Genomic DNA, 25370 nt, shown 5'->3' on the forward strand with positions numbered 1-25370 from the left:
TACAAGCACCGCCACATACCACAGTCCTGCACAACACCAATTCCCAAAAAACTTTATTCATTGTTTCAAGTGGTAAAATGTCATTGGTCTCCATGGGGCACCTGGCGGGAAGGGTAGGATGGGGCTTGGGGTGGGGCTTGAGGTGGGGCCCACCCATTACAAAAATCAAAGGCTTTTATAAAAAATGCTATAAATTGGTATCAAAAGAAAACCCAAGGAGAGCTGAAGAAGGAAGCGAAGAGGGTAAAGGGAAGAGAGGGAAGGTCAGAGAATCCGGGCTGGAAGAAGTTGGGACGGTGATACAAAGTGCATAAATGTGCCTCCCAGACTCTCCTCAGAAGGGGAGGGGAGGGGGGCTGCAGTCTGAGCCTTAGTGGGGCTCCAGCTGTCTCCTCACTTGGGGACCCCACAGGAATGGCACTGCCTGAGACTGCCAGATGGAAAGACCTGCAATTGGGAGAGGGGGCAAAGGTCAGAGAAGAGGCAAGGCTTCTGCTTCCTAGGCCCCATGGCCATCCTGATTCCCTCATGTGAGCCCCATACTTGGGAGCTCTGAACTGTGTAGGCTGGATGACCGGAAGATGACCGGCCTAGGCTAAGTGCAGGAGCTGGAGGACTGTCCCAGCTCACAGGAAGATGACCGGCCTAGGCTAGGCGCAGGAGCTGGAGGACCATCCCTGCTCACAGGAGCACAGCCTAGGCTAAGTGCAGGAGCTGGAGGACCGTCCCTGCTCACAGGAGCACAGCCTAGGCTAGGCGCAGGAGCTGGAGGACCGTCCCAGCTCACAGGAGCACAGCCTAGGCTAGGCGCAGGAGCTGGAGGACCGTCCCAGCTCACAGAGGCACAGGCTAGGATGGAAGTGCTTCCCACTCTTCAATCCCAGAATCTACTCCAGCCCCAGGAACAAACCTAGAGGAGCCAAGAGACCCAACCAAGTCTTCGTTTAGTTTCTCCGGCTTCCTTCCAACCTCTCACAGAAAGAGGAGAGCCTCAAGGACTAGGTGAGAGGACAGTTCAGGGCCTCCCAAGCTCTCCACACAGGGCCCTACTCTCACTCAGGCCCAGGAGCCCAGCCTTACCTTGGCCCTCGATCAGATCTTTTTCTTCTTTAGCTTCAGGGCTTGTAGCCAGTTGGGTGATGATCCTTCTGACCTGGAAGACAGAGTGCAAAGGTCACAAGGTGAGAAGATCTACCCTCTGACCAGGAGAGGGAGCCTGGGGTTCAGTTGCAGGCCTGGGACCCCTACTTAATGTGAGGCAGCTCAGTGTCCTCCCCACCTCAGTTTTCTATTTCTGCAAAGTGGGTTTCCTCTTCTCAAGATAACACCTGAAGCTCAAGAGATACCCAGATAGAACGCAGTGACTTACTTACCCTGAGGATTTTTCTGGCTTGGGGGGCAATGTGAGGGGCTTCCCTAGCCCTGGGACCTTGCAGGACTTCGATCGCTGGACGGAGGACTCCTTCTGGCTTGATTTGCTCTCTGTCGCCTCCCCCTCCTCGGCTGAGCGGTTCCGAGAGCGCAGCTTAGCCTGGGCGACACAGACAAGACTCAGAAGGCCAGGCCTTTACAAAGAGGGTACAGCGCCCAGAACCAGGCCTGAACTCCTCCATAGACAGAAAGTCAAAGATCTGCCTCCCACAGAGCTGATCCTCTCACACTTGAACATCAGAAAGATATCAGATGGACAAAATTCAATAAATTAGGCTGAACCAAGAGCGGTAACTTCCTGCACCTACGCCTTTGCGTGTCTACCCTTTCTGCAGGCAATGTCCTTTCTACCTCAGAGCCAATTCCTGCACCAACCTCAAGGCTAAGAGAAACTGCTTAGAAGAAACCATGCCCGAGCCACCTCCCATGCCCAGTTACAGTCAGGAAATAACTCCTTCTACCTAACGGTCCTGCCCATGGTTGAACTCCCCATTTGCAGTTACGCATCTCCCTTCACAGGAGATACTCACGTGCGTGGACCATGCCCGCCCCCCAACCCCCACAACACCCTGGAGGCGCTGAGATTAAAGAATATCCCATTCCTTCTTCCATCAAACTTGGCACACTGAACCAAGTTGAGCAAGTAACAAAGGGAACCTTCCGGAATCCAGTAAGAGAAGAGATGGGAGAAGGGCTGGACGGATGAAGGGACGGATGTGGGTAGATGGGTTGATGGATGGACAGACGGATTGGTGGATGGATAAATGGGTGGATGGACGGAGGGATTGGTGGGTGAATGGACGGACGGACAGCCTAACGGACGGGTGGGTGTGGATGGATGGATGGATGGATGGATGGATGGATGGAAGGAAATGCTGGGTTCAAGGCTGGCAGGCCAGATGGCCGGGTGTGTGTGCTGAATGATTCGATGGTACCTTCAAGGCTGATGGGCTCAGGCCAGGAAAGAGGTTAACTTTCAGCCCTTTGGAACCCAAGGACATGCGTGTCCGGCGGCTCTGAGGCTCCTCCACTACCTCCTCATCTGAAGATGGCACCCGGGAAGCCCTTGGCTCTGCAGATGTCAACGGAAAAGCATCACAACCTGAGCAACAAGGCAGACACCACGCTTCCCCAAAACCTGACATCGACACAGACCCCACCCAATACACTGATCATACCTGTTGAATCTTGGAACAACCGAGCATCCGAGTCTGCTGTCTCTGACAGGCCCAGGGTACCCCCAGGCCGTATGGCTGGGGCCCGGTGTCCCCGCTTACGCCCTAGGTTGGCACGACTCCGATACATGGCACTGTCAAGGATCTCAGTGTCCTGCTCAAAACAATACCAACATCATCGCTATCGCTGACCCACATCCTGCGTCACCACACCCCAGGAGGGGAGCCCCTCAACACGACCCCAGGAGGGGTTCTCATTGTCACGAGGCACCCCAGACTGTGTCTGTCTCCCATCGACCACTCAGAAAAGTTCTGAGAATGAGGCTTTGACTCCATCACCCACTTACCCTGAGCCCCCAACAACCCAACAACCACTGCAAGCTCACCCTCCACTGACCTCTATGAAGGAGAAGTCCTCACTAGGGCAGCTAGGCAGAGGTCCTCTGGGAGGCCGCTGGGGGGGCAGGGCTGACCCCTGCTCATCTTGCCTCGCCCCCCCTGTAAGGTTCCAGGTGCCGTCCACCTCTTGCACCTGGCTGGCTTCGCCATCAGGCTGAGGCCTCGAGGGAGGCAAAGGGTCTCTGCTAGACTCTTCAGGCTCCCCTTGGCCAGCACCTGCCACGGCTCCTTCTTCCTCCAGCAGAACCCTGGGGCCTGAAGCGGCTGACTCCCTCTGAGCAGCTGCCTTTGAGGAGCTGGCTGTCATCATCTCCTCCGAAAGGCTCTGGGAGCCAGAAGGTGGGGAGCGAGCGAGGCACCTGCTGGGGCTGCAAAAGGGACAGGCCAGAAACCACGGTCAGTCACCAGCCAGTGAGACCACAGTTCTCTTCCCTGCTCAGAAGGCCCTGGACAAGGCTTTACATCACACGACAGGCTGGGCATCCGTTATCAAAATGCTTGGCTCCAGTTTTAGAATTTAGGCTTTTCCAAGTTTTGAAATATTTGCACATGCATAAAACGAGATCTCTTTGTGGGTCAATGCATGTGTGGTGAGGCCAAAGAACCATCTCAGACATCATTCCTGGCCCGCGCAAGCACGCATGCATGCATGTGTCGCCAAGGATAACTTTTGGGAGTCAGTTCTCTTCTTCTACAATGTAGGCTCCAGAGATCAAACTTGGCTAGCCAAGCATTGACTTAAGACACATTTACCTGCCCTGCTCCCTTTCACCGACCTGGACCTTTCTTCAAGCAGGCTAAGGCGGCAGGCCCGGAAGTCCCAGAAACCTTCCTGCCTCTGCCTCCCCACCACTGCCGTCACAGGTACCACATCAAGTTCTCCTACTGGGTTCCAGGGACCAAACTCTGTTAGCACTTTACTGGCTGAGCTGTCTTCCCAGCCCTGTAAGGAGCTATGTGGATAACAAAACCTAAACAAAAATTCCTTTGTGTCTCATATTTACCCCACAGGTGTAGACGTGAGGTAATTTTGAGGCAATTTTGGTTTATCTGTACCTGTGACCCGTCACTGGGGCCAGGTATGCGTTTCTATGTGACGACATGCTCAGACTTTAGGGCGCTGGAGAGGTGACTTGGTGGCTAAGAGCATTAAAAGTTCTTTCAAAGAACTTCCAATTCCCAGAACCCACACAACAACCAATTCTAGTTCCAGGGGTCCAACGCCCTCTTCTGGCTTCCACAGACACTGCATGCACATGGGTACCCAGCTATACATGCAAATGAACCACCCATACACATAAAATTAAAAAATAAGCAAATCTGCCAGGCAGTAGTAGCAAATGCCTTTAATCCCAGCACTTAGCAGGCTGAGGCAAGCGGATCTCTGTGAGTTCAGGACAGTGAAGGCTACACAGAGCAAACCTGTCTTGAAAAAAAACAACAAAACATTTAAAAATAAATAATTAGAATCTAAAGAAAATTTTTTTCAAGTTTCAGATTTTGGGCTTTAGATCTTTGGGTTAGGACAGGCACCTGTACCTAAGCCCTTTGCCTGTAAATACTCTGCGTTCCTCTACAGAGTTCAGGCGAGGGAGAAAACAAACCAATGCCTGTCCACACAGCATCCAGTACTCAGGATATTCCCAGAAATCCCACGTATCACTGCATGTGCCTGGATGGGACGAGCCAGGAGTCGGCCCATGTGCCTTCACCCTCATCTCATCCTCGGCCCCTGCACACCTTCACCCTGTATCCCCAGTCTCACTGAACCTGGGCAGAACACGGCCATCTCGGACACGTAGCGCCCTCCCCTCCCCCGGGATGTTCCTCCAGGGCTGCACTCCAGTAGCTCTGCAGAGCCCACGTCATGCTCAGAAGCCGTCTTGCTAACACGGCTCTTCAACTCTGAGAACTACAGACTCCAGCCTACGCCAGCTCTAACCTACAGCCCAATCACCTTCAATCTTGAGTATCTGCCTCCACTGCCTGTCCGGGAGATCCTTTTCATCTTTGTGGCCCCGGAAATGTACCTCTGTTCTAGAGATGAGACCACACAAACATCAGGCAGGGTCGGCCACCTTAGACTACAGCACAGCATTGTCTTCAGCTGCTACTCCCTAAAACATGTTCACGCATCACACACCTAGGGCACACCCACACAAACACAAAGCCACACTCTGACACACGCAGGGGCAGTGAAGGCTCACGGGCAATGCCTGAGAGCCAGACTGCTGGGTAACTGTGATACTGTAGAAGGCCGGTGAGTCAAGCCTGAGCAAGAAGATGAGACAGGGCAGGGGGAAATGTGTCAGTCTGTCCTTCCATAAGCTGCTGACAGATGGAAATTAAAGCAGCACGGGAGGGAGAGGCAGGGAAAAGGTGGCAGGCGACAGTGCAGCAGCACAGAGGACTCAGAGCCTGGATGGCAGCCAAACCCAGCTGACCCTGCAGCCAGCTTAGAGACAGGGAGGAGGCAAGAGAGGAGCAACAGGACCCCACCCAGCCTGGACAACAAGGCAGCTGAAGAGATGTGGACCAACTAAGAAGGGACAGAAAGATCTATGCTCTGCCCACAGAGGGCAGAGGTCGTTAGGACCCTGCGGAGTGGGCTCTATGGGAGGAATGGAGAGTACACCTACCCAAGAGCCTCTGCCTTCTGTATCTGAAAAGCTGTCCTTACTGAGATCCCAGGGTATCCACAACCTAGGGGCAGCCTTCTGGAAGGACAGGATGGGGAGGAACCTGGGAGCTGAGCCTGCTAGGCCTACAGAATTGGGTTCCATCACACCCATGCCAGCCTTGGCCTCAAGTTGCATGACCCATCCAAGCCCCAGTTTTTCTGTTAAATGGGAATCAAAAGAAATCCCAGAACTTCACTGGGCTTCCTGGCAGAAACAGGTGCCCACAATGTGGCTGATACATGATAAACACACATTGCTCCAATGGTCCTCGTCATTCTGATCAGAGGCTCCTGGCCCGAGACAATGCCTCACCTACACCTTTCCCATATGCTGCCCAATTTAAGGATGACCTATTCTGCCCAACGCTGCCCTCCACTGCTGCTTCACATGCAAATACAGGGGACAATCTGCAACATGTCCTCGTGTCGAAGGTTCTAAGACAGAACACCAGGGTCAGAGTTGGGATGACACAGTTGACAGGACAAAGTTGGCTTTGATACCAGAGAGAAACTGGGAAGGAACTCAGAGAGGACAATAAAGTTAGGGCCCACAGCGACAGAAAGGAACTCACAATACTCGCCCTCTGGGCCTCAGTTTCTCCATCCCTGAAATGAGGTAGCTGGACTTGATCTTTGAGTCTTCATGGATCCTACAAAGAGTTCAAACTGGCTGGGAAGGTTTTGTATTGTTGAGTCCAAAGGACAGGAGCCAGGGATGACCCAAAGGCCAGAAAACAGAGGACCTTGGACCAGCTCTGTCAGACAAAAGCAGCACTCTCGCTGGGGTGAGAGGGCCCTGATCCAGAACAACTCAGGCCACCCACTTCCACACTAGCTTGTCATAGTTACTCCTGCCAGCTGTCCAACCAATGATTGCCATCAGGGGTGTGTTTGTTCAACATGAGGACTGCAACAGAAATGTCTCCAGCATTCAAATTTGCAAAGCAGATGCAAATGCAGGTGACTAGTATTTTTTTTAAAAGTAATTACCACAGGAGAGGGGGATTTGTATTGATCACTTTACACGTGTTAAGATTCTTCATAAAAATCCCCAAGAGAGCCTGGAGTAAATTCTCAATTTACGTCTGAGTATGTGGATTCTAAGGTAAGGCCAAAGACATCTGAGGAGAAAAGGCCATTGCTTCAGGTCACTTGCCTGAGGTCACAGTGATGGGTAAAACATCGGGATCAGCACACAGACCCCAACCCAGATTACCCTCACCCATTCTTAAGGACTTCCTGATACAAAGACAATCTCCAAATCTTTCTTGGAAGATAAGCATCTCACGGTGCATCAGCTGCCCCATGTCAGATACTCACAGCAACAACTTGCTGGGCATTAGTCAGGGAAGTCTGGAAAACTTGGTTCAAGTCCTAGATACGCTACCCCATGCATGGTCACAGAGTGCACAGCTCCTTCCAAAAACAGGACTGGCTTTCCTCAGGCCACGCATCAGAAAACACGGCATTCACAAGAGCCAGCAAACAAAGCTTCCCTTCCCTTCCCTTCCAGCTGTGCAAGAAACATGGGCTTTTTGGTTTGGTTGTTTTTGCTTTTTTTGTTTGTTTTGTTTTTGTTTTTGTTTTTGTTTTTTACATACAATGAGGCTCAGCTGCCTGCGTTCCAGCTAAACTCTAAGCTTGGGTGACAACACCAGATGGATCATGGTGTCCAGAAAGGCACAGGTGCTTAGGGGTGTGGAGATTCAGGCAGCCTCCCCATCAAAGTCATCCTCACGCAGGCACCGTCCCGTCAGTCTTCAGGGAGCATCGCCCCTCCATGTAAAACAGCAGAAGAAAAGGCCACCCGCCCTCCTCAGAAGCCAACCCCAGTGGGACAGGGCAGACCCCCACTCCTGAGGAATCTGTTTTGAATACAGTGGCCATGCCTGAAAGCAGCTGACGAAGGAAGTCAGGATGCCTCTGTGACCTTAGGCTGGTCACACCATCTCACTCAAACAAGAGAAGAGGACCCAAATCCCTCTCCTGATGCATAGGGCAGTTGTGAAGATCAATGCATCGCTGAACACTCAAGCAGAGGGCTGAGTCCCAAGAAGAAAAATGAGAACAGGCGCACAGAACCCATAATCCCTGTGTCAGGACTGGACCGCTCCTAGACACCAGGACCTCCCGGGCTCAACGGCAGAAACAGGAGCTCAGAGCCCAACACCAGACCAGGCTCACAGGGCCCTCCCACCAACGTCGAATTCTGCACATTTCCACCCCATAGACTCCACTGCAACCTACGCCGTTCCTTGTCCCCTGCCCCCCAATCCTCAGCCCAGTCACCTGAGAACACCCTTCCTCGGCTTCCCTTCCTAACCTTATGCTTTCTCCCGCTTCCACCTCCAAGCCACATGTCTCTCTCACCCCCTCTCGGAGCCTCCCTAGCCCCTTCCTGGTCCCTCCAGCTCTCCTCCCACCGCCATCTGCCCTTCCAATGAGAACAACCCCCACCCAACACCTCCCTCAGCTCCCACTCGGGAACTGGAAAAGGTAAAGAGTTCCACACGCTGGAGAGAAGAAAGCCACATCTCAGTGGGTGAAAGCATCAACGAGAGACATGCCATGCCTTTCTCATGCCCTCCCCTCCAGGTGTGAAACCACCTCTGCTGGCTTTAGAACATCCATCTTACCAGACTGCCCCCCAAGAAAAGTCCTCTTCCCCAGGCAGCACCCCTTTGAGAAACAGAAGCAAGCTGATCTCTCTGAATTAGAGGCCAGCCTGGCCCTCACACAGAGAGTCTGAGGTCACCCAGGCCTACACAGAGAGACCCTGTCTCAAAAAATAAAAAGGGAGGAAGGGAAGGAGGGGTTGGGGTCAACACCTTCAGATTCCTTGACCACTGCTCTTCTGGGCTCCATGACAGGCAGGTTAAGTCACTTAGTCCCAGCCCCTTGGCCAGACAACCAGAGTCACCACCCACGGATCGCCTTCAGCTACCTACGCAAGCTCATTTGGCATCAGAGCTTGAGGGCTACAGAGCTCACCAGAAACTAGACCAGGAAGATAGATTACTTAGTAACGCTTGCCATCCCAGCACTGGGGAAGCAGAGACAGACAGGGTGATCCCCTGGGGCTGACTGGTGACTGGCCCTGCCAGCATAGCCTACTTGGCAAGTTTCAGAGCAGCAAGTGAACCTGTCCCAAAAATACAGTGAAAGAAATACTAGCAGAGGTAGTCATGCCATAAGCACAGAAGCGTGCATGTGTGTGCTCCCACACACACGTGCACTTGCACACGCACGCACACGCACAGTCACACATACACAACTTACCAGAAACCACCAAAGATGTGGTAGATTCCACTTCCCCTAGATAGTCATAACTCAGCCCAAAACATGAGTTGCAAAATAGTACCTCAAGTTTTACATTCATCCCCCAAGAAAGAACGTATCTAAGTTTTGTGTTTCCAAGTTTAACGTAAAACGTAAAATGTGAAGCTGACATTCACAGACCTAGAGGACTCCCCTTCCCACCATAGTCCACAGGGAAAACTGACTTTCCCTCCTAAAAGGGGTTCCTCATTTAAGGAGCAATTGCGCGTTCCCTCCCGGTCCCCAGATGGAGTACCTTACCTGGCTAAGCCTGGGGCTTCTCCTGTATCCATTCCAGTGTCTTCAGGATGGGTCTCCAAGGAAGGTGATGAGCTGCCTTCACCCTGCGAGTCTGGACCACTTGTTTCTCCGACCCCCAGCTCCCTGGTCTCCAAGGGGTCTTCATTCTCCAAACCAGGGGACAAACTGCCACTATTCTTAGGATTTAGCTCTAGGCCAGGGCCCACTCTCCCCACCCCACACTCCCTAACTTCACTTGGGGCCCCACAGAGATTGAGGTTCCGGAGTCCCAAGTCCTGGGTCCAGTCCATTTGGCCAACTCCACAGCCCCGAGAACCTCCCGACTCTAGGTCACAGGACACCTCCAAATTCCTGAGACCTAGGTTGTCACTCCAGTCTACCTGACCCACTCCAAGTTCCCTGGGCTCTCCAGGGCTGCATCCTGCCCCCGGGGCCATGTTTCTCAATCCGAGATCAGGTGTCCAATCTGCCTGTCCAACTCCTCGCTCTCTTGACTTAAGGAACTCTCCAGCCTCCACACCTGACCAGTCGGGCTGCCCCACACCACTCTCTCTGGCCTGGCTGTGCCCTCCTCTCTCTCCCTGTCCTGACAAATCCCTGCTCCTCACCTCATTGTCAGAAGTCCAGTCCTTCTCCCCAACCCCCATTCCCCTGGGCTCTTCAGAACCTCCAGTGCCCAAATGACGGGTCAGATCCCCATTGTTCAAGCCCAGGCTGGCTGACCAGCCCATCTGTCCAACAACATTCTCTCCAGCCTCACTTGGGCGCCCGGAGCTCACACAGCTAGACACCTCCAAGTTCCTGAGACCTAGCTGGTCAGTCCAGTCCAGGGCCCCCACGGCCTTTGTCTCTCCAGGAGGCACAAAGTGGCCACCTCCCATCTTCTCGGAAGAGCTGAGGCCAGCTCCACTCACTCTGTCATTGCCAATGATGCCAAACTTATAGCTGCTCCCGGGAGCCTCCATGCACAAGTCCCTGCTCCAATCCTGATGCCCGGGACTAAATGCTGCCTCCGACTGGCCTGCAACACCAAGGCCAAACTCCCCAGCCCAGCCTCGCTGCCCTCTCTCTTTGTCTTCTGAGTCCACATTGCCGGGGCTCTGACTTCCTCCTGCCTGAATTCTCCCCTGCAGCCCTGTGATCTCCTGGCTGGAACCACCATCTTGCCAGTTGCCCTGGTCTTTCTGCCTGATGGCTCCATCTTGCAACTTCGGTGTGCTAGGGCTCAGCAGGTCCCCAGATTCTCCTCCCTCCAGGTGGCCCGTGTCCCTGCTGGTCGCGTGGAACCTGTCTTCGCCACTTGGGGTCTTCTTCTCAAACTCCTCATCCTGCTGCTGAGCTTCCTCGGGGCTGAACCCGGAGCTCAGGGTGCGTGCCCCGAATCCTCTATCCTGTAAGCTGAGGGCCCTTGAGCCGCCACTGTAATCCTGCAGCCAAGAACTCTTCCCGAACTCCTGATCTTGCTGGGCTGTGGCCACGCTGCCACGGATGTCAAGTACAGAATCTCGCTTCTCAAACTCCCGGTCCTGCTTCTCAGCATCGTGGCTGCTGTAGCCACCAGAGAGGTCCTTCATCCCCAGTTCTTGACGCTTCTCATCTGCATCTCTCTTCCCAAACTCCCAGTCTTGAAGGCTCACATCTCGGGCGCTGAAGGATCCCAAGGAATCTCTCTTCCCGAACTCCTGGTCCTGCAGCTCTTTGTCACGGCTGGAGTAAGTGCCCTGTGAGTCCCTCTTCCTGAACTCCCATTCCTGTGCATCAGACTCTGGGCCCTGATTGCTAAGCTGGGCTGGCTTTCCCACTGCCCATTCATGGACAGACACTTCACTCTCATCCTGGCCGCCACTGGCTCCTATCACCTCTTGGCCAAGGCTGCATCTACTGGCCCACTCCCTGGTGCCCCCCTGCCCGGATCCTTGCCCACACTCGCTGCTCCAGTCTCTATTCCCCAGGCCTGGGTCTCCACCAGGGCTCCCGGCTCCTAGGCTGTAGTTCTGAGAAGCATCCTGAGACCAGCTAGCAGGGCCGAAACTGCTGCGGTGTGAGTCGGCTGCAACCCCGAATTCACTCTGCAGGTCTTTCTGGGCCCAGCCAAGGAGGCCCTGGAAAACAGGAGGGGGAAGGGGAGAGAGAAAGAAGGCTTAGAGTTAATTGAGGAGCCAACCCAATTTGAGAAAGATGGCTACCAAGTGCCTCAGAGCCCCATTGTGGCAGAAGAAAGCAGCCCAGATTTCAGCTGTGCGACCTTGAGTAAATCACTTAACTCCTCTGGGCCTAAGGATCCTCAACCTTAAACAGGTAATTCCTACTCCATGTGACTTGCGTGAAGGGACCAGTCGGGAGCATTTGAACAGCCTGGCACACATGGACACTCAGTTAGACAGTCCTGTGATCATGTTTACAGCCCTTGGGCAAGACCTGGATAGCTGCCAGGAGAAACCCAGCCTGAAGGAGAGGCCTAAATGCGTGACTGGGAGGAGGGGGCACACTGTCGGTGAAGGGCAACGGATCTGCAACTTACCTTGCAAAGCACCACCCAGAGCTCTTCCAGCCCCCGGGAGCACCCAGGCCCTTTTTTCCCTCTGCACAGCCTTCCCCAGGAAGACTCCGCCCTCAGCCAGCCCAGAAAACTCAGGGAACAAGGCTCCCTGCACCCCCACCCAACTTTCCCTGACTCACCCCAGAGGGCGGGCGGGCTCGGGGCTCCGGGCTCCGGAGCCTGCCAGCCTCGTCCCGCAGTGCCGCGTTGGCCAGTAGCCGTTCCAGGACAGACATGCTGGCTTCCCTCTCCCCGGGCCAGGCCATGCCCCACACCTCCCTTCTGACCACCCAGGGGCTGCTGGGTGAGCCAGGTACCAGGACAGGGCTAGGCTGCACCCCTAGCCAGGACCTGTCCGACGGCTCTGGCTCCCGCCAGCCCTGGCCCTGCTCCTGCCCTGGGAGCAGCTGCAGTTCTGGCAGCCCCGCCCAGAAGCCAATTGAGTCACTCACATCCTGGGACAGACACACCTACTGCAGGAGTCAGAGTGCTGTTAACCCCTTCCTCCTCCCTCCTCCTCCAAAACTCCAGAGGGCCTCCGGGGGCTCCTCCCTGCCTCCAGCTCCACCCGAACCAGTCCAGTCCAGGATTGAAAAATCTGTCTCAAAAGCCACCTGGATCCCTAGCCCTTCAATGCAGAGGCAGCCTGGCATGAGAAAAGGCACAGAGCCGACAACTGGGCTGGTCCTGGCTCAGGCCCAGCTACCAACTTGCTGGGTAACTTTGTATGGGACACCACTTCCTCCGGGCCTCAGTGGCTGGTCTACAAAACAGATCTTGAACTCAACGGTAATTCCAGTTGTAAAGCCAACGCTCATAAACTATTTATAATGAGCCCAACACTAACACTAGCCCCAGTACTTTTACATGTCCCAACTCATTGAGTCTTCTGGCTCTCTGCGGTCCAGCCAATCACAGGCATTACCACTTTACATACACAGACTCTGAGGCAGAGGGGAGAGAGGTCTCTGACTCACGGTTACACCTGGGCAAGGAATTGGTAGAGCCGCTGAGCCCAGGAAACACAGCTCTGCTGTCAGAAGAACCCAGGCACCCCCAGTCTACACGGTGTTCCCTTGTATAATACTCCCAGGATTCGCAAAGGCTATGCAGGGCCTGAGCTCTTTCTCCACTTCATTATAGGCAAACGCAACAGGGGTGATGGCGACATTGGAAAAGTGTTGGCAGCACAAGCATCGGCACCCAAATTTAGATCCCCCAGTACCCATAAGAGTTGGGCACAGGGCGTGTGTCTACGATCCCTGCAGCGCGGAGGCAGGGACATGAGGATGCAGGGAGTTCACTGGCTGGCTGGCCGGCCTAGGTAAATGGGTGAACAGTGAGACCCTGTCTTAAAAAAAATATGGTAAACAGGGCTGGAGATATGGCTCAGTTGTCAAGAGCACTGACTGCTCTTCCGGAAGTCCTGAGTTCAATTCCCAACAACCACATGGTGGCTCACAACCATCTGTAATGAGATCTGGCGCCCTCTTCTGGTGTGCAGGCATATATGAAGGTAGAATGTTTAAAAAAAAAAAGGTGGAAGCCGGGCGGTGGTGGCGCATGCCTTTAATCCCAGCACTCCAGAGGCAGAGACAGGCGGATCTCTGCGAGTTCGAGGCCAGCCTGGTCTACAAGAGCTAGTTCCAGGAAAGGAACCAAAAGCTACGGAGAAACCCTGTCTCGAAAAATCCAAAAAAAAAAAGGTGGACAGAGATGCCCACCACACACACACACACACACACACACACACACGCAGGTGTGAACATGCATGCACGCACACACATCTCTATAAAAGGACAAAGCTTACAATTAAGGCTCACTCCTAGGACGGCTCGGTTAGTGCATGCTGGTGTCAGGACCAGAACGCAAACAGCTAAACCATAAGCACTACCCTATACGGCTCTGATATCAACTGCAGAAATATGGGACTTGGGTCCACAGCTACCTTCTACTCTGGAGTACCAATGTTAAGAGAACCCTCCCTACATCCTCCATACCTCCGAGCAGGTGCTTGGTGACTGAATATCCTTTAGCTCAGATCCAGCTGCCCGCCTGGCACTGCCGGAGTTGGGCGGTGGTGACGCCAAAAGATCATCCAGCCAGCGAGAACTGCTTTCGGGGCCTGTCGGTTCTGGGGACACCCTACATGGGTCCTGAGCCTCCGTCCTGGGTTGGGTGGTCTCTGCCCAGCCTAGGGTCACCACCTCCTCCTCTGAAGGCAGTGCCTGCTCATGATCAAGTACATCAGGTACAAAGAGGATGCAGGGTTGGTCAGGGGGTGTCGGCTGCTGCTGTCCCAGGACTGGCTCAAGAACAGGCAGGGCTGCTTCCCTGGTGGCCAAAGCGATGGGAGACTCCCGCCCTGCCAGTGACTCCTGGTCCTCATAGCTCTCCTCGGCCTGCAGTAAGGGTGTTCCAGCTGGGCCCTCAACTGTAGAGGAAAGAACAGCCGGAGACGGAGGCTGACTCTCTACATCATCTCTCTGGGGGAGGGAGACACCTGGATCACTTCCCTGAACCCCAGAAACAGGTCTCCCTGGACTCTCTGGAGACGACGGGGCTCCTGGTCCCAGCTGGGACACTCCTTCTTCCCTGGCAGAGACAGGCCAACTGCCAGCTTCAGCGGCCTCTGCGGCTTCGCTGGCTTCAGTAATGGGAGATGGGGGTGGGGAATCCAGCCGCCACACACCCAGACCTGAGGGCTTCGTGGGGAAGGTCCACTCAAATGACCGTGACAAGCTCCAGTTAGATTCCGTGCCACTTCCAAAGGGACGATCTAAGGCTGACTGGCTCCCCTGGTCTTGCGGCAGAGCAACCAGCGAGCCCCCCAGCTTCTCTTGGTCCCGGTTAGGTGGCCGAAGCACCCCTTCTGAGAATCGGCGCTGAGCCAGGCTGCTGGGACAGGGCTCTGTGCGACTCCTGGCTACTGCCTCCTCCCCACATGGGAACGTTCGTGTAAGGTCTGGCAGCTCAGCCCCCTCCATCAGGGGTTGAGGCAGGACAGCTGGGGGCTGCTCTGGGCTGGGGTGTCCTGAGACTGTCTCCACAGGAGAGCTACTGGGTCTGAAGGTTGCTGGGGCTGCCTCAGTAGGCAGCTCTGAGCTGGGGGAATGGTGAGGATGCTCATCGGGCAAGGTTGCACTGGAGGATGCTGGAGTCACATGGGGGCAAACGGCAGCCTCAGAAGCTGCAAGACTCGGGGGTTCTGAAAATTGAGAATGGTGGGGAGAGCACTGGTGGCTTGAAAGCCGGGGAGACTCGGAGGCTGGGACAGAGGCCGTGACGGAGGCGTCAGCAGGGAGGACGGTGCTGGTACAGCCTCCGTGCTCTGAAATGGGGTCTGAAGTGGGGGTGGTCCAGGTCTTGGGAACCTACAAGAGAAAGATCAAGAGTTGTCAGTCACTCCTCAGTTGGGTCCAAGCTCACACACACACCTTGGGTCAGCTGGGAAAGGCCCAGGAGGTGAACTCATACAGGGCTCCTCCACCGGGTCATCCGCCCGGAAAAGGTACCCAGCTCTGTTCACCTGGCATCGTTCTTATACTTCAGGGGTCCAACCCCACCCCAAGGTGCACCTGAGCACCTTCTTAAAGAGGCTGCATGTTTTATAAATGGGAGAAGAAAAGGGGGACTCTGACCACCTAGATACGCATGAATGGAAGGGAATCAGCTTGCCTCAGAACAAAAGGGACTGCCGGTCCACTTCAGGCCCACCCAGAGCATCCATCTCCCGGAGCACCACCACAGAGAGCAATGAAGTCCCAGCCTCTGCTCTGTGCACCCACGGGTCTCAGCACTACCCGAGGAAGCCCCAACGCCGGGGATTCAAGCAAAGAATGACGGAAGCCTCCTTCCTACAGAGTCTTGTCCACTTCAGAGTTAGAGAAGGAGTAAACAAGACCTGTGCATCTGGGCCCGGGGTATTTTAAAAATAAAAAGCCAGCTGTGGTTACTGTGAGCAGAGAAAGTAGGCAGAGGCGACGCTAAGCCCCCCGTTCTCCTGCACTGTGACACTCTGCTGGTGCCCAGGCAGTTTAAGTGAACCCAGATATGCGGACATTGGCCCCAACTTCTGTGCCCACCACTGGAGGCCGTGACCTCGAGCCTCCAATGCCACTGTCCGCTGCATCTGGGTGACAGGACGAATTCTATTTCTTCTCAAGCCCCGCCCCCACTCTCCTTCTCTACAATAATCTAGTTCCCACACTGGTGCCTTTGGACTGTACCCTGAGGCCCCACCCCTTTGCCAGTCTTCTGACAGCCACTTTACTTCTTGAAAATGCAGCCCCTGGACTAGCGGAAGCCTCTGGGCATCACTTTTACCATCCCTGTGTTCAAGGGCAGCGTCAAGTCTTCCAGCATCCTGATTCCCTACACTCTGATTCGGTCCCTGCATTCTTCTGGGGTCAAACCTTTAGCGCCAATCCTTCCCAATAACCACATCACCACTGCCTCTAGTCTCAACTCGAAGTCTGCGACCAGTCCGTCCCATTTCCTATCTGTCCTGCCGGTTTACGTTCCCAGCTCTCTGGCATTCCTCAACCCCCTTGGGAAGCAAGGGTCAGTCACCCTACTTCCTCCTCACAGCCCGTCCCTCCTCCCAGGCCTCAACTCTCTGGCACTCCCACCAACAGTTGCCGTTTGTACAACACAATCCTCAGCACCCTCGCTGCTCCCTTCACCTTACTGTCTGAAAATGTGTAAATGTTCTCTGCCAACCCTGGCACTTGGGGAGTTAGCTGTGGCTGGAAAAAAACACACAGCAATGACCGAGGAGGTCACTGACCTCCAACTGCTTCCCGGGTGCCCACCAACCCTACCGAACTTACTTTCCATTTACCCCAACAAACAACATACTTACAAGTCTATCCTCAAACCTCCAACACCTCTTTCCTATGGCCTCTCAGCTGATGGCCTTCCTTCCGGTTCCCTCAGAACAGAAGAGAACTCCCACATTCTGTACCCTTTCCTGTCCGCCACCAGGAGGGCTTGGTTCCCCTTCGGTGACCAGGCAGTGTCCTTGCTCCAGGCTAAGGCCAACCCCTCTTCTCTCTCCAACATCGATTTTTCCCTCCCCCTCAATCCTTCCCACAGCACACCAACTGCTCTATTTTCTTCTGTCTGAGCAGAAACAGGAGAGAGACAGAGATGGAAAAAGAGAGAGATGGCTCTTGGCCCCACATCTCTCTCTAGCTACCATCTGTTTTCCGGAAAGTATTGCTACCTGAAGGTACGCACAGCTTCTCTAGCCCACCTCTCCTGACTCACTCCAAAGAGGCTTTCTCCTCCACGTCTTACTCCTAACTATTTGCCAAGGTCACTGAGGACCTCCCTGTAGCTAAACCCAACTGATGCTAACCAGAGGCAATCCCACAGAGGGACTGGCAGCTGCTGGCCCCCCCTGCAGTCCAGGCCCTGGAGCTGTCCTCCCTGTCTCCACCTGTGCCCTTGGTGACCCGAGCCAGTCTTAGCCACCATCTCTACACTGGTCACTTCCGAGACTTCCTTCAAACACATTCCCTTCCCCTAAACGTCATCACACTCTATCCAGTCACCCAGCTGACATTTCCGTCTGGACGTCTAAAGAGCATCGTGATCTCAACAAACGCAAAAGCCAACTCCTCATATGTCTCCCAGTTACGCTTTGCCTTTAAAAGTCCCCATCTTAGTACATGAGACCCTCATCCTTCCATGCTAAGGCCACAGCCATGGGGTATTCTTGGATGCTGCGTGCTCCCTCCGCAAGAGACTCTGGATATCCCCTCTTTATCACCTGCAGATTTCAATCCAGATTTGACTACTTCTCGCCAGCTCCAACAGCTGCCTCTAGGATCCAAGCCATTAACATCATCTCACTGATCTCTGCTGCTGTTTGGAGAAAATAAGACATCTTCCCAACTAAGGCAGTTTTCTCTGACTTCAGACTGCTTGGCGGTAGCTTCTCCTTGCTCAAGTCAAAGTCCTCAAAGGCCTCCAAGCCTCTGCCATCTAGTACTATTGCTTCTTGGTCTCACTACTACTCAGTCCTCCTCTCCTGCACCCCCAGACCTCTGGCTTCTTTGCTGCTGTGTTTGCCGAGTCTTCTGCCAAGAATGCTGTTCCTCAGACTTCACAGGCTCACTCCCTGACCTATGCAGTGAGAACTTCCCACTATCCTCGCTATCCTCACGGGCATGTGACCTTCCCAGTTCTCCGAGCATGTATGCAACATCTTGTGTGCCTGCCAGTTTCCAGGACGTCTAGCCTAGTCTCTGACTGGCTCCCTTTGGAAGGTGAGGGCCTTACACAATGCACAGTTTGTTCCCTGATGTCCTAACATATAGCATACAATTACACAGACCCAGAGCTCCATTCCCCAGGCACATGAGACAGCCTCTGGCTGACAACGGCTCTCAATGCAACGGTTGTTTTTTAACACAGTTTGCTCAGGAAATTAGGCTTCATCGGAGAGAAGGAATTAACAGAAAGCCCAGTCTTTCCTCTTTCTGAATCCAGGAGTAGCAGTATGACCAGGTGGGATTCTAGAGTCAGACACTTCAGGTCCTGCCTCAGGTCACGTGAGTTACTTAGCCCAAGTCCTGGCATTCTCAGAAGGGGCTTACAAGGCCTGCTAGCTAGAGGTGCCAAAAGGACTAAATTAACTAATGTTCCTAGGACATGCTCGGCACACGGTAGGGGCTTGGTCAATGCTATGGGTATCACAGGTATCATGAGTACTGCCCTAACCATCCTGATCAACCATGCATAAACACCTTGATGACCAGGAACACTGGCTGGGAGTTTAAAAAAAGATCTGAGTCTTGGAGGCCAGTCCCTGGGCAAGCCCATGGGCCTCAGTTTCCCCATCTAAACTCTGAAAGCATAAGAGGTGATGTCAGACAACTTGTCCGCTCTACTTTACCACAACTGTGGTCACGACATGAAGACAACTCACATCAGTAGGTGGCTCAGAGCTGGTCAGCTTAGCCAGGTCCCCGTTCACTGCCGGGCTAGAAGTGATGCTCCTGAGAGGAAAGGAGACAGAGGGGAGATAAGGAATGTTGAAGTCTGTCACAAAACAGAAAAGGGGAGAAGCAATTTTAACAGTACCCAAAGGTTAAACACCCCAGGGTTTATTATTCCTGAGGTTGGCCTGGAACCTGGGATAAGGAAGCTAGGTGGTGTCCAGAGAGAAAATGCCAAGACATAACTTCCTTCCCTTCGTGCACACAAAGGTTAAAATCCCCCTCCCTTTTAGGAACATCACATGGCTCCAGACCACTCAGGGGTTCCTAAGGAGACAATGTCTCCCTCTCCTAGTCCCTAAGGGGTTAAGTTTCTTCTGTGGCTAGAATGTAGCTAGTCCTGGCAGCCCTACTGATATTTCTTGAATGACTGTAAGGGGGGTGGGGATGGGGGTGGGGGTTTCCAAGACTGAAACCGTCATGGATGGAAGGAGGAATCCAGGCTGGGAGTCCCAGCAGCCCTGGTCCTGGATGTGCAAAGGTTAATGTCCCAGCCCAACCACCAGGTGTTTTCAGGTGAGAGAAGGAAAAGCTGGAGGGTAGGGTAGGGCAGGGCAGGGCAGGGCAGGGCAGGGCCGGGCCTTCCTTCAGCTACTGGCTCAGCCCAGACCACAACAAGTCTGGCATCCAAAGTGAAAGAGAAAAGGCAACCTTTGGGACTAACTACGCAGGCTTCAGGCTGGTGCTCTCTCCGGCCTCGGCTAGTCAAATCCCTCGCCTCCCACCCCATGCCGTGGCTACTAACCCAAGAAGCACCTCCCAGTCAGGTTTCCTTTACATGCAGGGCAGCTACGGGTAAGCAGTACACCATGGGGAAAAAGTCTCTAAATGGAAGACATCTCTATGCAGAAATTAGCTGAAAGTACATTAAGATCTGTTGCTGTTCACTCTCTCCCATCACAGTCCTCACAGGCTAGGGCTGTGCCCTACAGATCGTCAGAGTGAGCAGGTAAGATCGATCACGGGTTTTAGAATCATGCGCACCGGCATTCAAACTGAGAGGCTGGAGGAAGTCACTTTGGGGCCTGGGTGGTCTAGTCTCTAAAACAGACCTAACAGTCCCTTCTTCCAAGGAGCATGGATATGGATGCATTCCGTGGACTACACACTGATCTACTGAACCCTATGCCTCTCTGGCCCGCCATGCACCCACTCTATAAAGAGAATTATGGTTGGCTGGGGTTGTAGCTCAGCGATAAAGCACCTGCCCAAGGCCCTGGGTTCAGTCCCTGGCACTGTGTGCGCACACTCGCACACACGCAGAGAGAGAGAGAGAGAGCAAGAGAGCGAGCACAATGACATCACCATTTGATACTCTCAGGTTGAGACCGGTTGACCCACGTTCACCTAATTAACTGGAGTCCACTTGCTCCCTGGCCCCTTCAGGACTTCTCACCTCTCCTCAGGAGTCTTGCTCCGTTCTTCCTGGGACTCCGCTGGAGACTTCGTTGTCCCCTCTTGGGACTGTCCTTTGCCAGTGGTCTTATCATCCTCTCTGGGTCCAGGGGTACCATAGGTCCTGGGGCCATATCGAGAGCTTCCATCGTGGTTAAAAGTGAGGCGGGAGCCCCAGAGGCGGTCAGGGCTAGCAGGGATCTCCTTCCGAGGCTGCTCCATCTTGGCTAAGATCTCTTCTACTGTACTGGTGGCGAACCGTTCGGAGGAGGGACGGAAGGGGGCAGGGGCCTTCCGCACACCGCCCAGTGCAGCACACCGAGCCGGGGGTGTTAAGGGGGGTAAGTCTTCTTTCCCAGCATCCTCTTTCCCGAATTCCTGGGTAACTTCTACGGCAGGTGCCTCAGCTGCAGGCCTTGGTGCGAACGGGAGGGGACGCTTGCTAACACCATAGGGCTGGGGTCCTGCCAGCATGTTCATCTTCCGGGCAGAAGGCAGCTCGGCCAGGGGACCCCGAGGAGGCCGAGGCCCAACAGGAACCAGGAGGCTGGGCTTGGCGGGCAGAGCTGGCTTACTGGACAAGGTTCGGGGCTTGGGCTTGACAGGTGGTTTAGCCCGAGGGTCACCTATCGAAAGGAAGGATTCATTGGAATTGTCAGGAGTATGGTGGAGCAGGAACGTTTGTGACTCCTGCAGTACCAAATCTCCCAGCCTCCAACGCCAGGAAGCTCCCATCCGTGTCGGTTCAAGTATGCGCTTCCTGTGCCATGAAAACCTGCCTCCATTCTTCAGATCCCAGAAGCAGCCTACCTTCCCCAAACTCATTCCGTGTTCACCCGTTCCCCTTCTTAAAAGCTCAAGCTATTTGTGGGTGCTATGACACCTGACTTCTCTAAGCACCCTGTTTTACACCTAGCACAGACGCCTATCAAATACATGAATGAACAAATGAGGATATTCATCTGTCTGAGCCCACCGAGCAGTCAGCCCGAGTACCCAGTGTAGCTCTATTTCTTTATAGGGCCCTGTGGACCCTATTTCCACAGTGAAGATCTTACCCTAAGTGAGCTCCCCCTGCTGCCCCCGTATCCCTGCACACTCCCAGGCTACCTCCTCAATGTCATGTGATTCGTGATCAGGAATGCAAACTTACTATTGACTTATGTCAAACAGAAGTAAATCTGCCACAGGAAGAAGATAAAAAGACCAGAAATCTGCCTTGTATATAAGGCACTCTAATGCCAAATAAAAGACCTCTCACGTCCACAGCCCTTCTATAACAGAATCCCGTATTACCCACTCATTCAGCTAAGCATTAATAGAAAACAAGAAGTCTAGACAAGGAGAAAGAAATGCACTCCATGTCGCCTTCTCAAAGTTACTGGACCCATCGAACAGATTCTGCGTCCACACCCGCTGGGGCTCTCCTTCACTCTCCCAGCTCCCAAGGCCCTCACTCCACCCTTGCTGCCTCTCACCGAACACAGCTGTCACTCAGTTACCTGGTAGGACAGCACAGGGGTGCAGCCTCTGCCCTCTCCACCCTCCCAGTCACCAGCCCCACCCTGCACCCATCACCCATTGGTACCTGGCTCAGAGCCAAGAGGCGCCAGCTCCTCCCCCATCTCCTGGGGCAGTGGGGAAGCCATGGCAGTGGTTTCCCCGACTTTCATCACAGGCAGCGGACCCTGTTCGAGAAAGTGGAAGCGGTGTTAAGTTGGGTGGCTGAAGACCCAGGAAAGGGGGAGGCGGAGAAGGAAAGGGGCTGGGCGAGGCAACAGGCTTAGCCGAGGAAGTCTATTTCTGACCCAGGCTGTGTGGGACAGGAAGAGAGAGAACTAACTCCAGGAGGAGATCGAGGAGGTCCCCACAGGAGGGGTGCGGAAGGTCCCCACAGCCACATCCTTACTACAGCTCTCCAGTTCTTGGCTCCGAATCTCAAAGACGGGGAGCATCAGAGAGCGACCTCCACTCACACCGTCCCCGAGCTCCCTCCTGTGACACCCTACTTACAGTCTTCAAGACACCCCTCTCGGTCAGGCAGCCCCACTAAAGGTATCTGCACTCCAGGCGGGGCAAGAGGGCCTGAAAGTCTCAAGTCTCGGGAATCACCTCATGGGAGACGGGAAAAACCCGCTCCTCCCCAACCTGGGGCTCCGCCCCACTGCCGGCCCCCCTCTTCCCAGTCTCCTCCCTCCCCCTATGGCTGGGAGTGGCTCCCTACCCCCCTCTCCCCCATTCTCCTTCCACATCCCTGCACTCCCCCCCCCCTTCTCTCAGAGCTGTCTCATCCAAACACTGGGAAATAAGAAATAAAAAGTAAACATCTGGAATACATTTTTTCCCTTTAATTTCTCAATCGTTTTGGCTTCAGCTTGGAATTTGATGAGGTAAAGCCAGGGCCTAGTCCTGTTACCATAGCAATGGCCTCCCACTGGATTTCCAGGGCCTAGCCAAAGGAAAGGAGGAGCCGGCCCAGGATGGGCAGGGAGAATGGACTGGGCTTGATTATATGGGGGTGGGGGGTTTGACTTGGAGGAAAACTCCCCAGGGTTCTGCCTTCTAGGACAGTCAGGGAGGGTCCCCAATAGCCTGTGAAATAGAAATGTGTGTAGATCACTAGCCTGGAGACAGACTGAAGGAGTTTTGAGTGACCAGAAGAAATTAAACCAGATGATAACCACACAGTAGTAACCTGTCACAGGAACTTCTGGATCCGATATTACAAGATTTAACCGCTAAGCAGGCATACCACTTTAGAACTGTGTGACTTTTCCCTATCTAAAAAAGACGGTATTAAGACTTGAGTTTCAAGCCAGACAATGCATGCAAAATCCCAAGCAGGGAAGTGATGAGTAACAGTTGGCCACTATTAACGTGACTTACATTCAGTGCCCTTGGTAACCACCTATATACCTCTCCCCCCTACCCTAGGCTGCATGCCTAGACCATTCCTTCACATCCCCAAAAGTCACCAGTTCCTCAGGCACTCCACCTCCTCAGTTCCCACCCTGGCAGCTGAAGCACCCTCCCACCCACAAGAACCCCTCAGGCTCTGCAGCCTGGTGAATGAGCACTGCCCCTCTGGTTCAAAAGCAAGGGAGAAGCTGCCTCACACGGCCCTGTGTGGAATGCACACAGCCCTGGAGGGCAACCCAGCCCTCTCCAACTGGCCCCACGTAGCAACCTAAAGTCCCGCTCCCACTCCAGCTGGTCTGAGAAGACAGCTCTCAGTTCTAAAACGACCTGTGGTGCCCAGTCTTTGCAAAAGACACCCCTATCATCCTTGACCCTGTCCCAGCTTATTTCGAAGAGGACACGGAGAGAAACTCTGGCAATGGCAATCTCTGATCAGCCAATTACCACGGTCTGTATCCCTGGTACGTGGGAGAATAACACGTGGGGGGTGGGGGGAATGACAGGAAAAAATAAAATTAAAAATACACAAGATTGTTTCCTTGTCCTTGAACATCATTACAAGGGATGTGGTGTGGGTGGTTAGAAACAGAAAAAAACTAGTCCAGAACAGAAAAACCCTCTCACCTGCAGGCTTGATGGACACCTCTGCGGTTATAAGAGGCTGCAGAGAGGAAAACAGGCTCGAGTCCCCAACAGGGGACGTGGCTACAGCAGAGAGGCCCCAGCCAGGAGCCCCAAGAAACCAAGGCCATGGCCACAAGCTGCAGAATCGCAGTGCCTCAAGAACTCCGCACCCTTAATGGTCTAGGCGAGCCAGACAGCCCCTGTGAGTAAAGGCTGCCCCCAAAGGATGGGAAAGAGCTGGGTAGCCTCAGCCCTGGGCAAGCACCATAAGGGCAGGCAGGGTCGTCCCTAAAGGTCTCCCGCTGGACGTACGACCAGTGCGACCAGTAGGGTTAAGTGTGGGAAGAGGGAGGGCCAGCAGGAAGACGGAACAGCTCAGGGCAAGGGGCTGCTAGGAGGGCCTCCGTGGGGAGCTTACGGACACCGAGCGGCCAGCCGAAGAGGAGGAGCAGACGAGGGCGGAGAAGGGGGGGGAGGCAGCAGCCGAGGACAGCGCGAGATGCCAAGCGGCCCGCGAAGGAACAGACCGCGGACTGGCGACGCGGACTGTGGGGGTTGCCTGGGGTGGCTGGGGGCGTGCCATGGGAGCCGGGGAAGGGGACCAGTGAGGGCAAGGGCAGGAGGGGGGGGGAATCCCTCGAGCCGCTCGGCCCGCCCCCGGCCCCGCCCCACCCTCGCCTCTCCCCGCTTTCTTCTGGCTCCCGGCACGAGTGCCCTCCACCCCCGCACACACGCGCCAGCTCCGCAGCGTCCCCGCGTCCCCAGCGCCCCAGGCCCTTGCAAACTTTCCTGGTGACAGCCCCCCCTCGCCGCCGCCGCCCCAACACGAGATCCGGGCTGCTAGGCGCCCGGTTCTTTCCATGCCCCTCCCCGCCCCCATCTACGGACCCCGCCCCCTCCGGCCGCCGCCACCGCACTCACGCGCTCCCCCGGGACGGGCTCCGCTCAGCTAGGCACCCCGACGCCAGTGACCGCTGCTGCCGCCACCGCCGCCGCCACCGTCACCGCGGGACCGAGCCAGTGCAAGCCCCGAGGCCCCTCCCCTGACCCCGCCCAGCGCCACGCCTCCAGGCCGCTCATGAATATTCATGTAGGGATACGGAGTGGGAAGCGGGAGCTGAGGCAGAGTCCGGCCGCACCGTAGGCAAACAAGCACAGCTCACACATAATTATTCATGACCTTGTAAATGAGGGGCCGGTCCCGATTCAGACTTGGGCGAAACTGACGCAATTTTACCCCAGCGCCACCGAGATGACTGCCTAGAGAGGAAACCGCCCTGGACTGCTTTCCCTAAGCCTACGCTGATTACAGCACCATAGAGCGCGGGCAGCACGAAGGGAACCGTTGGCGGACTGAGGAGGCTTCCTGTTACACCTGAGCCTTCCTGGGAGCGCAAGCGTCGTGGCCACCCCACGTGGATAAATTCAGATTGAGGGACACAGTGTGAAGTGGGGTAGCTTTTCCCCTCATGTTAGGTGTTTAAGATCTCTTTATCTAAAAGAGATACAGTTCCCAAACACAGAATTTTGTAGCCCTCCCTTCCTCTCACGCCTAACTTCACACAACTCATCCTCCTGACTCAGGTTTCCACTCTCTACACTAGAAAGGAAAGTCGATCCTC

General features: G+C 54.6%; 1 protein-coding gene across 3 annotated transcripts; it reads right to left on the bottom strand.

The window, feature by feature from the left end:
* Positions 1-37: 37 nt before the first annotated feature.
* LOC121439118 (182 kDa tankyrase-1-binding protein-like) lies at positions 38-24787 on the bottom strand. 3 transcript variants are annotated; one of them, XM_041639621.1, is made up of 12 exons: positions 24670-24787; positions 21794-21893; positions 20207-20831; positions 18741-18810; positions 13804-15177; positions 9265-11366; positions 3004-3373; positions 2610-2760; positions 2367-2503; positions 1374-1531; positions 1081-1153; positions 38-447 (listed from the first exon to the last, which is right to left on the bottom strand). In XM_041639621.1, exons 2-11 carry the CDS (start codon positions 21876-21878, stop codon positions 1093-1095), a joined length of 5133 nt encoding a protein of 1710 aa, XP_041495555.1. In that variant the 5' UTR covers positions 21879-21893; positions 24670-24787; the 3' UTR covers positions 38-447; positions 1081-1092. The 3 variants fall into 3 exon arrangements, with proteins under 3 accessions (XP_041495555.1, XP_041495557.1, XP_041495556.1); XM_041639623.1 differs by lacking the exon at positions 24670-24787 and adding an exon at positions 23749-24301; XM_041639622.1 differs by lacking the exon at positions 24670-24787 and adding an exon at positions 22219-22310.
* Between the last annotated feature and the right edge of the window lie 583 nt (positions 24788-25370).

The sequence above is a fragment of the Microtus oregoni genome, unplaced genomic scaffold (assembly GCF_018167655.1).
Source record: "Microtus oregoni isolate MIOR12 unplaced genomic scaffold, Mior012 000060F_004, whole genome shotgun sequence".
Taxonomy (NCBI): domain Eukaryota; kingdom Metazoa; phylum Chordata; class Mammalia; order Rodentia; family Cricetidae; genus Microtus; species Microtus oregoni.